This window comes from Callospermophilus lateralis, chromosome 10, assembly GCF_048772815.1.
Source record: "Callospermophilus lateralis isolate mCalLat2 chromosome 10, mCalLat2.hap1, whole genome shotgun sequence".
Lineage (NCBI taxonomy): Eukaryota > Metazoa > Chordata > Mammalia > Rodentia > Sciuridae > Callospermophilus > Callospermophilus lateralis.
This window is the reverse complement of record NC_135314.1, coordinates 131,627,375-131,645,313: the sequence shown is the minus strand read 5'-3', so window position 1 is coordinate 131,645,313 and position 17,939 is coordinate 131,627,375. Positions and strand designations below refer to the sequence as shown.

At 48.9% G+C, this 17,939-nt stretch overlaps 2 protein-coding genes across 3 annotated transcripts in view; both read right to left on the bottom strand.

The window, feature by feature from the left end:
* Positions 1-4,635, bottom strand: part of Traip (TRAF interacting protein) — a 29,573-nt gene extending 24,938 nt beyond the window's left edge. Inside the window, exon 1 of the mRNA XM_076867628.2 lies at positions 3,128-4,635. Within this exon, the coding sequence (XP_076723743.2) occupies positions 3,128-3,225 (98 nt within the window). The 5' untranslated portion in view covers positions 3,226-4,635. The remainder of the gene's footprint in view (positions 1-3,127) is intronic.
* Positions 4,636-6,048: 1,413 nt separating this feature from the next.
* On the bottom strand, positions 6,049-17,553 carry Camkv (CaM kinase like vesicle associated). 2 transcript variants are annotated; one of them, XM_076867626.2, is made up of 11 exons: positions 17,367-17,553; positions 9,012-9,120; positions 8,772-8,903; positions 8,516-8,590; positions 8,163-8,301; positions 7,896-8,016; positions 7,685-7,760; positions 7,460-7,596; positions 7,218-7,296; positions 6,910-6,997; positions 6,049-6,628 (listed from the first exon to the last, which is right to left on the bottom strand). In XM_076867626.2, the coding sequence occupies exons 2-11, from the start codon at positions 9,104-9,106 to the stop codon at positions 6,080-6,082; spliced, it is 1,491 nt and encodes a 496-aa protein (XP_076723741.1). In that variant the 5' UTR covers positions 9,107-9,120; positions 17,367-17,553; the 3' UTR covers positions 6,049-6,079. The 2 variants fall into 2 exon arrangements, with proteins under 2 accessions (XP_076723741.1, XP_076723742.1); XM_076867627.1 differs by lacking the exon at positions 17,367-17,553 and adding an exon at positions 15,555-16,005.
* Positions 17,554-17,939: the final 386 nt, after the last annotated feature.

The following is a 17,939-nucleotide window of genomic DNA, read 5'->3' as shown; positions in this document are numbered from 1 at the left end:
TGTAGCTCAGTTGTTGTAGAGTTCATAATTGTCCTAGGTTCAATCCCAACATCAGAAATCATAATAAACAAATCATAAATAAACAAACAACATCGAAATAATAAATAAACGAAATAATAAATAAATGAAAGAAACTAAAGTGATGTTCAAGATCAGCCTGAACAACATAATTAGACCCCATCTCAAAAAGGGAAAAAAAAATTTAAAAAGATACAGTTGCTATGGAAAATAGTATGCAATTCCTCAAAAGCTAAAAGCTAAACATAGAATTCCCATGTGTCAGCCTATCCACTCCCAGGTATATATCCAAAAAAACATATAAGCCCATTACATAGATGACTGAATAAACAGAGAAAATACCAAATTCCTTACAAAGAATTCCAAATAGTGTAGAGCTTAATTCCTTTCTACTTGAGTATGAATTGGTCCTGTAACTTGCTTCTAAAGAACAGAATTTTGAAAGAAAAATAATAACTTCATGATGGAGAAATCTGGTAGACACCACCTTAACTAAGGGATCATGGTTAATACCATCAGAGATAAGTATGTTGTTGGCATGTACCCCTCAATAAGATACCATGAGAAGAGCACCTTACCTCTATAGCATACTTCCCCAAAACCTATAATCCCAGTCAAATCATGAGAAAATATCAGAGAAACTCAAGTTGACAGACATTCTACAAAATACTTGACTGGGACTCTTCATTTAAAAAAAAAAAAAAAAAAACTGGGGCTAAAGTTGCGGCTCAGTGGTGGAGTGCCCGCCTAGCACGTGCAAGGCCCTAGGTTCCATCCTCAGCACCACATAAAAATAAATAAAATAAAGGTATTGTGTCCAACTACAACTAAAAAATAAAAAATAAGTTAAAAAAAAAAAAACTGGGCTGGGGTTGTAGCTCAGCAGTAGAGTACTTGCCTAGCATATGTGAGCTGTGGGTTCGATCCTCAGCACCACATAAAAATTAACTAATTAACTAATTAATTAAAAAGAAAAACCTGCTGGGTGAGGTGGCTCATGCCTATAATTTCAGCAGCTTGGGAGGCTGAGGCAGGAGGATCTCAAGTTCAAAGCCAACCTCAGCAATGGTGAGGCACTGAGCAACTCAGTGAGACCCTGCCTCTAAATAAAATGTAAAAAATGGGCTAGGGGCTGGGGATGTGGCTCAAGCGGTAGTGCGATTGCCTGGCATGCATGCGGCCCAGGTTCTATCCTCAGCACCACATACAAACAAAGATGTTGTGTCCGCTGAAAACTAAAAAAAAATAAATATTAAAAAAATTCTCTCTCTCTTTTTTAGAAAAAAATAAAATGGGCTAGGGATGTGGCTCAGTGGTTAAGTGCCTCTGTGGTCAATCCCTAGTACCAGAAAAATAAATAAATAAATACTACCTGTACTATCTTTACAACTTGTCTGTAAATAAAAAATTATTGTAAACAAAAAGTTTATTACTCAAAAAACAATAATGTAGAAAGAGTGTGTTAGGGGGCTGGGGTGGTAGCTCAGCAGTAGAGTGCTCCTCTAACACATGGGAGGCCCTGGGTTTGATACTGGCACCACATAACAACAAATAAATAAAGATGTTGTGTCCAGTTATAACTAAAAAATACATTAAAAAAAAAAGAGTGTGTTAGTATTCTAAACTCTGAGTTACCTGGCAAATGAAAAAGGTGTTGATTAATTTTGAATTTGGTATATTAAGACTATATATAGTATAATTACTAAAAGAATGAAAATGGGGTATATATCTTCCAAACTCTTTCAGGGGAAAAAAGGAGCAATACAAAGTATGTAACCAATTCAAATTAAAACAAGAAAGGAGTAAATAAGAAACAGGCCAAACAAAACAGCTAACACCAAATAGGATACTTAATCTTCATTCAGTAATTGCATTATTATAATTTTATAATTATCATTATTTTTTGTCTTTTGCTTTTTGTTACTAGGGAATGAACAATGGTGGTGATGGTGGGGAGAGGTTTGTACCACTGAGTTACATCTCCATCTATTTGTTATTATTTTTTAAAATTTGAGACAGGGTCTCACTAAGCCTTTTTTTTTTTTAAAGAGAGAGAGAGAGAGAGAGAATTTTTTAATATTTATTTTTTAGTTTTTGGCAGACACAACATCTTTGTTTGTATGTGGTGCTGAGGATGGAACCTGGGCTGCACGCATGCCAGGCGTGCAAGCTACCGCTTGAGCCACATCCCCAGCCTCTCACTAAGCCTTGAACATGTGATCCTCCTGTCTGTCTACCTAGTTGCCACTGCACCCCCATTGCAACATTTTAAGTAAACTAAATGGTCCAGTTAAATACAAAGATTATAAGAGGAGATTTTTAAAGTCCAACTAAAGGTTGTTTTCACATGTAAAACATGAATACACAGAAAAGACTAAAGTGAAAAGTTAGAAAACAGAGGATATAAGAGTAAATAAAATATTTAAGAAGTGATCTTTGGTTTCTAATCAAACAACAATGGTTCCCTCAGCATGGGGCTCAGGCCATCAGAAACCCTGAGCTTTGCAAGTAAGGGGCACCCTGTAGCTATCAGGGTGATGCCTAGCTACCTGCTCCCTGAGGCCTTTGGTCCTACGAGTTCCCTGTGACTATTACTATTAAACTCAACAAAATGGTCCTATATAGTCAGCAGGATCCCTTAATAGGGAAGTATCTCCTTGCCTTTCCATTTTAAATCGAGTTCGCTGGCATGGTGCATAAACTGGTGTATTTGGCTCATGAGATGATTCTAGATAGAATCAATCCACAGCAAAACCTTTTGGGTGGTCAGAAGCCTGTTAAGTTTCTATCTTGAAGAGATAAAAGGGCTTGTTAATGTAGTGAAAGCTCAACTCTGCTCAGGCTAATAGTTTTGAAGTTACATCTCTTTGCACAAGTGTTCATGGAAGTCCCTACTCTCTTCACTACACCAATTCTGCCCCCTGAGGGCTCAGTTATCACCTCCGCCTTACCCACTTCAGCCCAGGTCTGGAAGCTCCCGCGGAGCTCAGTCTATTGAGGTCCTCACCGCCCATCTGGGCTTAGAGTATGGGTTACCTGAAGGTCCGACACCCTAAGGCCCCGAAGCAGTACCAGGGCAAGTGTGGGCCCGTACACCGCTGTCACTCACCACTGAAGGTGGAAGGTGTGTCCACAGTGGATGGCCGCCACGTCGCGGGAGTGGTCGAAGAAGTCCGAGCAGATAGTGCACAGGGCACGGATAGGCATGATGGCTGGACTCAAGCGGACCAGGTAGCCAAGGAAACTGCAACAGGTACAACTTCGTGGCCGCGCCCCGGCGACTCGGCTTGCTTCAAATTTGGCTCCACAGCATGACTTCCGGGTATAAATCGGAAATGACGACACCAAACCGGGAAAAGAGCCTGAATGTTTGGCTCTGATTGGATTAACTCCCAGCGGGGCGGGACCATTGATGAGGTTTAGCGGCCCTCGACCGTAGAGAATCCTGGGATTGAGTGCGGTGGCTCTTAAGCGATTTTTAGAAACCTCCACCAACCCCTGAGACAAAGGGCACTGCCTTGGATTAGGGCGGAAAGCAGCGACGCTGCGAGATAACCCTTCTTCCAAGCAAAGCTGGCTGTTGTGGTACCAAGCTGGCGTGAAATGACCAGGCCTGGGCTCTCTCTTCTTTCAGCACTCAGGGAAAGTCAAGACTGTAACCTCAAGGGGATGGAACTGTGGTCCCCATGGGTCCCCGGGGTTCTGGGCAGTGCTGGACCTCTTATAATTCCGCTTATAGAACGCGCACTGGCAGCTTATAGTTCCCAGACCAAAAGAATGCCCCACCCTCTCAGTTTAAGATTATTAGTGATCTTGGAAAGATGGATATGTATGGCCCAACCAATCAGCACGACCCACAGTAACCTTGGCTTTATATAAGTAAGAGCTAATGATCCCCGGGTTTGGAGATACTAGGGCCAGTAACTTAATTTAGCTCTCAGCTCCCAGGATTCATCATGCCTGAGAATGTAGTAGGGTTGCAATTTTGGAGGCACAAATGCTTCGAAGACCAGGAACTGACCAGGAACTAACAACCCTTTTTATTATTCCCACAAAAGAATAAGTTATTCTTTGAGATTCTCCCTGAGAAAGCAGCAACCCTGGTGAGTTCAACTCTGGGCTAGAGCAAGACCATTTTGGGATCTTCAGCCGTTTTGACAGGGTTACTCTCTCTCCTGAAGAAACTTTGTTCAGAGCCCCATGAGCTGAAGAAGCCACCGAGCAAAATCCCATTGGGCCTATGTGGAAAGCACAGGTGTTCACAGGAAGGAATCAACACACAGCAGTATAGAACCTTTGTGCAATGCCCATCCTATACCTTCTCCCCAACTAAGGAAAGCCCACTTAGGCTATGAGCAAGGTTGCTTGCTGTGTGGTTGGCCCTGGATGGGTTCTGGCTCTGTACCCAATTAAGACAAAGGTTCCTTTAATCAACAGAAGTCAGAACAGCAGCCCTTACCTGAGCTTTCAGCCCAGGAGATATTCCTGGGCCTATATCTAGCTCAGAATGCACCACCCACATGGATTTCTAGAGTCCAGAGGACACCCACCACCACCTTTGTGGATCAACTGGTTGAGAGTAACCTTCACTCTCAGCTCAAGCAATCTACTGAGCATCAGCTACTACCTGTGAACCTTCTCCCAGCCTCTCCCCTCCCCACTGCCTTCCAGGGACTCTTCCTTGGTAGGACAGAGGAAGCAAAGGCAAGAGGGTGGCCAGAGGCTTTGCAGGGTGACGTTTATTTGCCAGGTTCAGTAGGCACACAATTAGCCCACCAACCTTCATGTACCAGAGCAGACCCACAGGCATGCAAGGAGAATGGCAGGACCACCATGGAATGCCAAGCAAGGGCGAGGACCAGTATGGTTGCCTGTCCAGGCTGTGGTAGTGTCTGACAAAGGGCACCTGTCAGGAACCTCCCTCTTGGTACTAGGGAGTCTTATACTTCTTCATCCCAGCAAAAGCAACTTAACATGGCTCAGAGGCTCCTAGGCCTCTGACAGAAGCAACAGTAAAAACAGAGAAGGATCTTCTCCATGTTCTTGTTAAACTGAGAGCAGAAAATCCACCCCTCTGAAGGGCAAACTCCCAGATCATACTAAGGATTACCACCAATCAGTAGCCTCCCCTGGGATAGAGAAGACTTATGGGCTGAGCTTGTGCAGGGTTAGCATACAGAAAGAGAATGGGGACGTCAGCCCTCCGTTTAGCCCATGGTAAGGATTTAGCTAGGCTGGGGCACTGGGTGCTAGTCCTGTACTATGTTCTACCAAGTCTCATTGCTACATCCTAATTGCGTCTCCTTTCCCGTAGAGGCCCAAGAGGTTCAGGGTACAGGGCAACCCACTGTAGGACTCGAGAGGGCAAGAAATAACACAAATGTCTCAGGAGGGCCTTCCCAGGGACAAAGATGGAAGAGTCTACCCTCCTACTCATTCTCTTATCATCGTTCAAATTTCTAAGGACCTCCACAGCTAGCATTTAGTGCCCCCAGCCAACACATGACCAACCTTGATTTAAAGCAAATTGCCCTAGACTTTTGGATACTCTGTACTAGCCAGCATCTACTCCTAAAGCAGCCCACATACCACAGGTACACACCTTCATATGTAGGAGCCTAACACCACTGACAGGGCCTCGCTGGAGGACCAGCTCTCAGGGCAAGGCCACTCAATTTAGGGCCTGGGAAAGTATGGAACCTGCAGGGCCTGCCTGGGTAAATGATGAGGCAGGAAGGGAAGGAGAAAGAGAGCAGGGACCCCCTGATATCCCTAGAGCAGCATCCCACAAGGAACAAAAATTCGTGAAGGTAGCAACAGACAGAAAAGCCACAAGGTATCCATGCAGGGGTTGGGGCTGGCCCTGCCTCTGGCCTGCCCACCACTCGCACATACACACAGGAGACAAGACTGCTCTCCTGTGGCCCCCAGGAATGCCCCACTAGGATGGGGAGCTTGGGGGAGCAAGGGCATCATGCCAGTGACTCTATGTACAATGAAAAGCCCCTCATTCACTCTCCCACCCTCCTGCCCGCCCCCCATCCCCCACCAGATTGCCCACTCAGCTGGTCTCCTCTCTTCGAGACTCCTGGGCATAGCCAGTAGCCCCTTCTTTACTAGAGGGTACAGCCTGGCCTGTGGCACCCTCTAGGGTTGTGCTGTCCGGCTGGGCCATAGCCGGCTCAGGGGTGGCAGCTGCCTTGGCAGCTGGTGTGACACTGCTTTGGGTGGTGGGCACCATGCTCTCTTCTGTGGCTGGTGTGGCTCTCCCATCTGTAGCTGGAGTAGCGCTTCTGTCAGTGGCTGGGGTGACACTGCCATCAGTGGCTGGGGTGATGCTCCCATCAGTGGCTGGGGTGACGCTCCCATCAGTGGCTGGAGTGGTGCTGCCATCTGTGGCTGGGGTGGCACTACGGTCTGCAGAGGCCACATTTTCACTCTTGGTAGCACATGCAGCATCACCCTCTGTGGCAGATCCACTTGCCGCTGCAGCCCCACCTGCAGCCCCAGGGGTAGCAGTGTCTGTGGCTGAGCCAGACTGCACTGCAGCTGTGCCAGATTGCTCTGGTGCCCGAAGCCGTTTCATGAGGGTGGTCACTCGGACAGCTTTCTGAAAGGAGGACAGTGGAGGAGAAACTCAAGGTGAGGCTAGCTGGATCCAATCCCTGGCAATTGCTAAACCCAGCCCCTTCCATGGTACCCCAGCTACTTCTGACCACCTTAGACCAGGGGGTCCAACTGCTCAGTACTCCGCTTAAGGTCATGACAGCCATTCATGAGAACCTAAAGAAAGCTTGTGTATGGTTTTGCAGAGGTATGGTATGGGCAAGAAACTGGATATCAGAAGGAACACTTAGGACTGGGCCAAGAAAGAGAACAATCAAAACTTACCTTCCACTTGGCCCTGGCAAAGTTCTTTTCAATCTGGGCACAAACACCATCCTTGATGTTCTTATCAGAAGCAGCATTGCCAGAAATCCTGGGAGGGTACAAGTACATCTGGATCTAAGAGATATGGGCCTTTGGGAAGATTCTGTCCAGCCCTCCCACTATAGGATTCAAGACTACCAAGCAAAGCCTATGGGCTGGCAGGAACTTGGGTCAAGGCCTCAGGGATGGGGACATTTAGGTATGAGGGGAAGAGAAGTCAAGAGAAGCCTGGCCTCTCCTCCTTCAGTTCTCTCCTGGGCCTTGCTCACCATTCATGGGAGATAGCCTCTTCTGCAGTGATCCGCTGGTCTTGCTCCACCTCCATCAGCCTTGTGACCAGGTCTTTGGCTGGGGACAAAGCCAGGAAGGAGCTACGCATGGGCGCCCCATCTCATTGTCTAGAGGTGATGAATGGGCTGGGGGGCAGGAGCAGAATCCAGCAGAGAAGCTGAGAGCAGCGCCTCCCTTCCCAATGCCCTACACTCTACCCACATACTGAGCATCTCCTCACCTGCTTGAGAAATATCATCCCAGTATGGAGAGTCAAACTCATAGTCGCCAGCCAGGATCTTCCGGAACAGATTCTTATCATGGTTCTCATAGTCATCTTCTTCTACCTCCTCATAGAAGGGTGGGTTACCTGAAAGCCTACATGGAAGCAGAGTCACCCAAGATAGCCAGACATAGGGCTTCACCCCACCCAGCTGCAAGCCTGCAAGTCTACCGATCCACTCACAGGATATACATGATGACACCAATGGCCCAGCAGTCCACAGGGCGTCCATACCGTTGCCGGCCTACCACCTCCGGGGCTACAAACAATGTCCAAATGCTAGTCAGTATCAGGCCATCCACAACTACTACCTGAGATAGGAACATCCCCCTACCCAAAGTGATTCCCTCAAGGCAGACCTCCCTCAACCTGCCCCTGTCCCATCCCTGCTTGCCTAGATACTCAGGGGTCCCACAGGGCTCCTTGATGAGGCCATTCTCTAGCTTAGCCAGGTGGAAGTCGCTGATGACAATCTTCGAGTTCTTCAGCCGGTTGTAGTAAACCAGGTTCTCCAGCTGCTCAAGCCACATGTCATTTGGGTAGGCAGAAGAGGATACCATGAGGGCCTCAAACTCTGGACCAATGCCTCAAGATACTTCCCATTGCACTCCAACCCCAGCTTGGCTGCAAATTGACCCAGTGATTCTGAACCTTGACTCACCTTGAGATTCCTGTGCACAATCTTGAGTGAGTGCAAGTAGGCCACAGCCTCCAGGACCTGCCGCACCACATTGCTCGTGTCTCGTTCCGAGTAGTAGCCCTGGTCCAGGATCCAGTCAAACACCTCCCTCCCCGTGGCCCTGAGGGACACCAGCCCCTGAGCCCGGCGTGGGCAGGATTGGGGATGGGGCAGGAGTGTTTGGGAGGCCTCCCTTCACCAGGCAGCTGACTGGGCAAGGCACAGGGACTTAGAACCCCAAGGGTCCAGAGAGGGGTCTTTCCTTAGTTGCCGAGGGCAGGACAAATAAAGACCCCAGGGACTAGGGAATCCTGGGATCCCAGACCCGCACTCACAGCTCCAGGAAGATGAAGTATTCTTTGCGGGTCACAAATACATCTACCAGTTGCAGGATGTTGGGATGCTTCACCCTAGAGGAGGGGAGAAGTCAGTAGTTAGAACTAGGTGAACCCTTAGGAGAGTCCCTGGTCACTGTGGCAGCCACAGGACACTGACTAGCCACAGGATGGTATTGCCTGAGTCTACCTGCCCTCTAAGCCCTTCCCTATAGCCTCCTATCCTTCCCTGCCCCCAGACCAGACCTCAACTCACATCTTGAGGATGCCGATCTCATTCTTGGCTGCCTTCCGCACCTTGCGGCCATCCCGCTTCTGAAACTTCTTGCAAGTGTGCAGCTTGCCTGTAGTCTTGTCCTTGGCCCGAAAGATTTCACAGAACTCCTCACTGTAGCAGGCAGGTCATCCACTCAGTCCTGGCCTTAGTGTAGGGTACATTCCACGCCCCCTCTGCTTGCCCACCCATCCATCTTTGCCCAGCAGGCCCAGCACTCACGTCTTGATGACCTGTCCCAAATCATATCTGTCAGTCACCTCCGATGGCTGGTTATAGTTCTTCTTGTCACCCAGAGTCACACACCCAAACGGCATTGCCAGGCTCTAAGCTGTGGGCAGGATTGGGATCTAGCTCAGCTACACCACTCTACTTCTCCCACATCAGATCTGCCTTTGAGAGACCCCAGCCTGGCTCAGGCCAAGCCAGAGCACCAGAAAGGGCTCAAGGAAAGCAGGCTGAGATCTACCCTCTTTCTGGCCATATATCCAATCACTCAGTTTGGCTGCCAGAACTACAAATGTGTTATGCTGATATATCAGGGAATAGTTCTATATTATATACACTTAAGAAGACTTATCAAACAATTTCTTTAAATTTTAGCTATTTTAGCCAAGTAGAGTGGCACCCGCCTATAATTCTAGCTACTTGGGAGGTTGAGGCAGGAAAATTACAAGTTCAAAGGCAACCTGGGCAACTTAGATCCTGTCTCAGAATAAAAAATAAGAACTGGGGATGTAGCTTAATGATAGAGTGCTTGCCTGGCATGTGCAAGGCCTTGGGTTTGATTCCTAGTACTGAAAACAATTAATTAATTAATTAAAAACATAGAAAGGGGGCTGGGGATGTGGCTCAAGTGCTAACATGCTTGCCTGGCATGCACGGGGCGCTGGGTTTGATCCTCAGCACCACATTCAAATAGAATAAAGATGCTGTGTCCACCGAAAACTAAGAAATAAATATTAAAATCTCCTCTCTCTCTCTCTCTCTAAAAAAATAAAAATAAAAAATAAATAAAAATAAAAAGGGCAGTGGATGTACTTCAGTGATGGAGTGCTCCCAGGTTTAATCCCCATGCCACAAGAAATAATAAATAAAAATAAATTTTAGCCATTTTACTGATTAAGGGGCTACAACTACCCATTTACCAGATATTCATCCCTGAAGATCTGGAGATAGCAAGTATTGGCAAAGATGTGAACAACATGGTAAAGGGCAACTCTCCCCTTTAAGAAACAGTTTGGTTGAACAGACATGCCTGATACACTGGTAAACATCTGCCCTATTACAAACACATACATTTGTGCTTCAGAACACTTGTACTAGAATGCTCATAGCAGCCATATTCATAATTGCCAAAAACTGGAAACAGCTCAACTATCCACCACTACAGGACATATTATTATAGAGTCACATTATACTGCAATGAAAATGAAGGAGCTACAGCTATATGGAACGAATTAATCTTACAGTGCTCAGTGAGAAAGGGTACAGAATATATACAGTAGATTCTATTGCCACAGAACTCAAAAACAATTCATACCATTCAGGGATACAAATGCACTATAATGAAAAGCTAGAGAATAAGCACCTTTGAGTCATATAATGGTTCCTTCTAAGAGAAAGGAGAGATGGTGACTGATTCAGGACATGTGGGGGCTTCTGAAGGGCTTCTTTCATGCATGTGGTACTAGGATTGAACCCAGGGGGATGCTATCACTGAGCTACTTCTCCAGATCTTACTTTTTAAAAAATTTTAAAAATATTTTTTTTAGTTGTTGATGGACCTTTCTTTATTTACATGTGGTGCTGAGAATCGAATCCAGTGCCTCACATGTGTGAGGCAAGTACTCTACCGTTAAGCTACAACTCCAGCCCCAACCCAGTCATTTTTTTGTTTTGAGATAGGATCTTGCTAAGTTGCCCAGACCTGTCCTCAAATTTGCAATCATCATGCCTCAGCCTCCTATCCTGGATTACAAGTATGTACCACCACACCCAGGTAGAGAGCTTGTTTCTGAACCTCAATAGTAGTTATACAGGTTTGTGCCTTATAACAATTTATAAAAATGTACAAGCTTGGAGCACATTCCTAGATTTTTATTATACTTCACAATAAAAGGGCATTAATAAAACTGGAGGCCAAAAAAAAAAAAGCCTCGAGGCCATCCACATTGAAGAATACTTGGTACCTATTAAGAATAAGGTATGAGGGCTGGGGTTATGGCTTAGTGGTAGAGAGCTTGCCTAGCACGAGCGGGAACCTGATTCAATCCTCAGCACCACATAAAAATAAAGGCATTGTGTTGTATCCATCTACACCTAAAAAATAAATGTTAAAAAAAAAAAAAAAAGAAGAATAAGGTGTGCTTCATTTTATTCTCAGTTGTTCAGTAAAAAAGGGACAGAATGGTGGGTAAAGGGTACTGCTATTTGGGAAATATTTTAAAGTTCATACTGGTATACTTTTACAACCCTACCCCCACACACAGCCGCAAATTGTGAAGGATACCAAAAAAGAACTTTGGAAGGACACCAAAGGAAATAAGAGTTCTCTTTGGGACAGAGTTGGATATTGAAGGAGCAGAACCCTCAAAAATAAAACTTTTGTTTCTGTTAGAATTTTTACTATGATGACTTTGATTGCTTTAGTAAGTATTGCATTTAGGCATGGTGCTTAGGGTATTCTTCTGAGGGAAAAGCTCCATCTGGGTGGAAAGGCAGAATTTGACTAGGTTTATATTCCCTGAGCCCAAGGGGAAGGATTGGTCAGAAGATATTCAGGGGTAATGGTGAGCAAAAGCAAGACAAGCCTGCCTAGCACTATACTACATTGTTGGGCCCATAGGGACCCAGCATCAGGTACAGAAGTGAGGCCCCAGACCAGATATAACTGTCTAAGTAGGCTCTAGGCACTCTTTGAACCTGGGGTATGGTGCCCCCAGGTCTGCAACTCTGTCAGCTGTGGCCAGTCTTCATCTGTTATGTTATGTGGCTGGTTCCAGCACTCAAAGGAAAAGATACTCTCAGTCCTTGTTCAGAGGTAGAGGACCTTTACAGACCTGACTCCAGAGTCTGCTCTATGATATCTGGTCAGTGTGAGCCTGGGCCTATAGTAGGTTCCACTCTGAGGATGCCCTGGAATTGCTCTGCCTCTGCTGTGTATGTGCTCCCTTCACAGCAACAGCACCTGCTGTGTGCAGGGCCTGACTGGGGCCTTGAGTAACCAGATGCTTCCCTGTTGAAGGCACTCACAACCCCAGGGCAGTGGTGAATGGAGAACACCATTCCTAGAGGACAAAGCTTAGCAAGAGGGACTCTGCCAGCAGGGGCCAAAGCCTAGGATGCAAACAGGCCCTGACTGCTACTCACTTCTTCCCAGGCAGAAACCAGCCCCAATTCCCAGAGGCCAAACCCCTGGAGGTCCTCCCTTAAATGTGCCCTCGGTATAAGGGAACAAATTCTAATTCATCTGGGTTGCTTGGGCTCAGGGAATATAAACACATTTTGTCAGCATGATTCAAGGCAGAGTTTAAGCCATCTAGTGAGGCATCGCAGAGGCAAACAAGTGAGGCTTTGAAGACCGTTGCCACCATGGCCACAGCCCTGCTCCTGCATCTACTGAGGAAGAAGAGCATGTGGCTGGAATCCCATTTTTGCAGCTGAGAGCAGAGGCACAACTACCTACCATGCTAGTCACCCATCTCCACACTATGTAACATCTTGGGGAGGGGAACTCCATCAGACCTCATCCACTCTAATAGGTAGCAATTGCCCTCCCAGCCTGGAATCTGAGGGCCCTGAACTAGGCAGAAGGGTGATAGCTCAGCCTGCAAGTCTCCCAGGAGGGCAATGAGGGACCTGTGTCCCAGCTCCATTGCTTTGCTTACACAATTTGCTCTGACACAAATGCCCTTCCCCCAGAGTCTCCCATCAGAATCTTATTTGTCACTGCAGAGTTATTTATAACGTTTAAAAAAAACGAAGAAGAAAAAGCAACTACCTAAATGTCCAACAACAGGTAACTTGCCAGCTTGACTATATCTACTCAATGGCAGGAAATGTGAGCATTGGCAAGGGTCCTGCCCACCTTAGCTTCCCTATGGAGCAGTCTTCACACGAACAAGGTGCTAGACCAGAGCTGAATTTATTCTCTCATTGTGATTTCTGACATTAAGGTTGTCTCTGCAACAAATTGTTTAAAACAATTCTGATGTTCCACAGATGCAAAATGGCCCTTCTCTGAGATACCTTCTCCAATCTTTGCCCCACCCCATTCCAACAGCTCCCATCTCTGCCAGCATGGTGTGGGTGGGAGGTTTTGTGTATGCCTGATCCTGGTCCCAGCTTTTGGTTTTGCATATGAACTCATGCCCACGGAGGCCCAGAACTGGTCTTGGGTTCTGTCTCCACCATGGAAAGCTTACAGTAACATCAGCCTGGAGCCATGTCCTGCAGACTCAATGCTAGGACAGGAACAGATCTGCCTCTCCCCTACTATAGCTGCCCTGATCTCAACCAATTATTATCCACCTCATCAATCTAATTGAACTCACTGTGCCCCTGACCAGGCTTCAGGGTGAAGAGAGGAGAAAGGGGGGCCATATTTCCAATTAGCACTTTCATCCCTTCCATCCCCACCCACAACACCATCTGCTACCCACTGCTGAAACAGATTGAATTTGGGGGCCCCCTCTGAATTAAGAGGAACTTCCTCCTGGTGAGATTCCCCACCCCCCCACCCCACCCCCCCCACCCCACCCCCACACACATATTGACAGGCATCAAAAAAAGATGGGAGCTGGAGACTGCCCACTCAGGTCTAACACAGGCTAACAAGATTTGCATAGGTTCATCACCTGAATTTTTTGTTCCCATAAATTATAACTATTTCTGTAGGACGGGAAGAAACAATCTAGATACTTCTCCCAGGTTTGATCAAACTGTTCAAAAAGCTCATATTTCCTTTTTCCACTTTTTTTTTTTTTTTTTTTTGCATATTTCTTCTATGGGTGGACAGCCAAATCCAGCCAGCCAGAATCCAGGAAGGGTTCTTGGGCTCGGTGGCCAGTAACATTGCTACTCTATGGGAGGCTGCAGATTGGGTGCACCAAGCCCCTTGCATCTGTCTGCAAAAAGATGGACCCTGGCCCCAATGCTAGAGGAGCAACCAAGGAGTTTGCAATTATTAGCTCCATTGCCTAGACCCAACAATAGAGAGCTCTGCTTCCAGCAACACAGGACCTGCCTCTTCCTCAAGTCAGATCCACATTAGCCTAAGGAGGGCACAGTGGCCCCACAGCAGCCATTTCCTTGGAGATACAGCTCCTTCCCCTCTCTGCAGGAGAAACAAAACAGTGTGCACCTGGGGCTGTCAAAGGGCAGTTGAGGGGAGTGCAGAGCCTAGCCTTGCCACTGCCCTCCAGCTGGCTTTTAGGGAACCTGAGGGCCCAGCACTTCCCAGTTACTGCCTGCTTCCCTAGACCTGACCACTGGACTCAGGGAATTGAGTCTCAGGGAAACCTGAGGGAGCCTCTTTCCCTTGGTGCCCTAGAAATAACAGGTCCCATAGGGGCTTTACTGATCTTTAGTCAGTCTGATTCAGGGGATGCCCAAGTAAAGCAGAGGACAAGAGGCCCCCATATCAAGGTCCTTTCCCCTTCTCCATGGGATCAGCTTGATTTAGGACCCACCTTTCATAGCCATAACTAGGCGTTTCCTGCTTGCTGCTCTGACCCTTATCATGTGGGACTCTAGAGCTTGCAGTAAATATGAAGGCCAGGAAGGGTTCAGGAGGCCTCCAGCTGCCTCCCAAAAACTGTAGGCAACACCTCCATATTTAGTGGCAGCTGTGAACATCAGACTGCAGGCACCCCTTCCCCTCCCCTCTCAGGGAATAGGGCTGGGTTTCCTGCGGCAATGGACTTGTCCAGGGCCAAGCCCTGTCTAGCTTACAGCTAGACTCAGCCACAGGCCCAGGTAGAGACCTCCTCACAGGTCTGGTATCAGAAGGCAGAGCCCACTGTGCAATTGCTTCAGGAACCTGTGTATGGGGCTACCCTGGCTGGCTATAACTGTGCCACAGTCAACAGTTCCTGGGACTGACTCTCTCCACCTAATGAGGGAATATGGAACAGGGGGTCCTCTCCCACCCCCACCCACCCCCCACCACCAACTTGCACATGGGCATGCAATCCAGTGTTACCTACAGAAAATGCAGTCCTCAATATGCAGGTAGAATCAAGAGCCAACTGCACTACCACCCCTACCCTAGGACCTGGGGGCCTCCATTCTTTGAACCCCTGAAAGAGAATCCACTGGCGGCCCTACTTCCTTTTGGTTGGAGGAGGGGAAATGCAGAGGAAGGCACTAGAGTAAAGGGTTGCTATGGTGATGGAAGTTTTAAAACAAGGAGAGGGGGAAGGGAAAGATGTTAGCCAGGTCCCTTCTTTAAGAATTCTCTCATGCTTTGACCTAGCTCCTTCCCCACGGGTTCTGTGACCCTGGTCCTTACTGAAGAAAGGGAAGTGGGGGAACTGAGAGACTAGAAAAAAGAAGGTGTAGAGGGTCAAAGACACAGACAAAAGCAGAACCTGTGATGGAAGAGAAGCAAGAAGGTGACAGTAAGAGGGACATTGACACACGAGGAGAAAAGGGTAGGTAGGAAGAGGCTTTGAAAGGACTTGAGATACCCAGCAGTACCCTAAGGTTTCCATGGCCATGTGCTCTGAACCCCTGGGTCCTAGCTATCCCTGATATCTGTACCTTCAAGACTGAACTCTCCAGTATCCCTCAGACAAAGCAGCCAGATTCTTGGAGCATTTTGGTGGGGAAGAGGCCAGCTGTTGCAGTTCTCCAGCCAGGACAGTTCCCCAGATTCTACTTATCCCCAGACTCTCCTTATCCTTCCGGCAGCTCAGGTAAAGGAGGTCCAATATGTTGAAGACACAAAATAAGGGAATGGAAAAGAAGCTTGAAGACCTGGATGTTTCCCTTTACAATTCCTCCTTCTCAGCTAGATACCCCCAGCCATCTCTCCAACCCCCATCTGCTATCTTCTATAGGACTTGGGTCCCTAGAGCCCCTCTTGCAGCTCAGCTTCATCTGTCACCAACCCTTTGATGGATCTAAGCAGGAGGACCAGAAACAGCACTGTAAGCAACCCAGAATCAGGATAACAACTGCACAACGCCTCTGTGCCCCATGCCTCAGTTTCCCTAAACAGAGATTCATAGGCTCTGTGGCCTTCTTCCAGGGCAGAGGATTGTCCAACTGCCTGAGAGTGGAGATAAGAGCATGGGATTAGAGAGGAAGGTCAGCAGCAGATATGTAAAGCCAGCCTAGGGCACATGAGGGTCCACACCAAATGATCTACAAGAAAGGGAGACCCCTGCCCCACCTTGGGGACTAGTCCAACTCTGAGAAGAGTGGAGACACTAATTTCCCCGTAAGAAAATTGAGGCTCAGAAGCCACTGGAATTGGCTTCCACTTAAGGGGAGGAGGGTAAAGCACCAGGTCCCTAAAGATTCTGGGGGACTCAAAGCCTGGGCTTTTTGAGGGAGGCGCAGAACAGGTTAGACTAGTGCAGACTCTGAGGTTTTAGTGAGGGACAGAGGATCCTGTTTCCTAGGAAGGAACCTGGTGGAGCAGGCTCTGTCTGGGGTCTGCAGATAAAAGCAGTTGGTGGGGGGTGGGGGAGGACGGGATAGGGGGGTTTGGGGCTCAAGAGTCTCCAGGGTCTCTGCCAGACAGTTCAAGTTGGGGAAAGCAGAAGCTCAACTCAAACCGTTCCCAGTTACCCAGAGTCAGGGGCCCTGGTCCCCACCGTGGTGCCACCCTGACCCCCTTCCCCAGCGCTGCTGGCTCGCCCCCGCTGGCACAGCAACACACATGCGGGAGGCACACGTGTGAGCACCAAGCCCCGCACCTCCCAGCTGGAACATGTGCGCCCGGCACCCCCACCGCGCACGTGGGTCCTTGCTTTGGACCACCCCCCCACACACACATTGTTGGCCCTCCGGAGAAGACTTGGAAGCTGGGACTTTGCTGGGGGGCTGCTGGTCCCCAGGAGCTTGCAGCCTCCTCCCCCAACCTCGCAGCAGCCCCGCCCAGCCCCCTCCGGCTGTCGCCCATAAAGAACTCTCCGTTGTCATGGAAATTAGTGACTGCTAAGCCCGAGGGTGGGGGCCTGGGGGCAGTTGGGAGGGGCTGGAGGCGTCTCTGGGAGCGGGGAGGGATGGCTCAGCCCTTGGCCCCTACCCTCATGGGGCACCACGATCTTCGAGGGTTAAGGTTTTCACAATTCGTAACCGCAAAGGCTTCCCCCGGGACCCCCACCCCCCACCCCAGCCGTCCGAGGTAATCGGGAACTTCAACGACCCCGCGCGCCAACACCCACCCCCATCTGCAGAGCCCGCGAGCTGTGCTCCCGCTGGGACCCCGAGCCCTCGCGCCACCCCCCTCCCCCGCACTCTGCGCTAGGAACCTCTAACCAGGAAAACAATCCCCCAAGGCCCCCCAACATGCGTCCAGGAGACGCCCCCCAACCCGGGGCCCAACCCTCCCAGCTCCCGCACCTGCAGCTCTGGTTGGTCACAGAGAGGAAACGATCGCGGACTCAGCAGGGCGCCGAGGGGTCCGAGAGTGGCGGGTAGAATCCGCTTGGGGCACGCGGGGCAGACGCGGCGCCAGCTGCAGCCGCTTCAGCTCGCGAACCTCCAGCATCGCCAGCCGCTAGCCGGCAGTGGATTCGCACCCCGGGCCGGGGGCGGGCTGGAGGCGGGGCCTCCCAGCTGGGCCTGCCCCCACCTTGGGATCTCACTCGCGGGAGGGCACTAGCGGATTGGTGTTGAAGCTGGTGAGCCCCAACCGTGCTCTCAGCGATTCCCTTAAGACCTCGGACTTCCAGATCGACCCAGCAACAGAGTCCAGAGGGGCCATCCTGGGTCCAATGTAGGTGGTAGGGAGTGGGGAATTGGGGAAAGCCTAAACCCTGGAGCTGCACGGAAGTCTCTTAGCTTTTAGTACTTGACCGTAGTCTCTGGGGGACAAGGGCTCCACCCACTTCCCCAAACCCAATCCAAAGGGTGGGACCCACATAGGAGAACCAACTGGGCAATTGCTAGAGCATCCTCCTACCTAGGAGCAGT

Bases quoted from the DNA above. Each gene is read 5' to 3' on its own strand.
- Camkv (XM_076867626.2), bottom strand. From the start codon at position 9,106: ATGCCGTTTGGGTGTGTGACTCTGGGTGACAAGAAGAACTATAACCAG. The intron at 8,017-8,162 runs GTGAGTCAAGGT...TGGCTTGAGCAG, and splicing joins TTGTGCACAGGAATCTCAAG to CTGGAGAACCTGGTTTACTA. The intron at 6,998-7,217 runs GTGAGCAAGGCC...GTACCCTCCCAG, and splicing joins GAGGCTATCTCCCATGAATG to GATTTCTGGCAATGCTGCTT.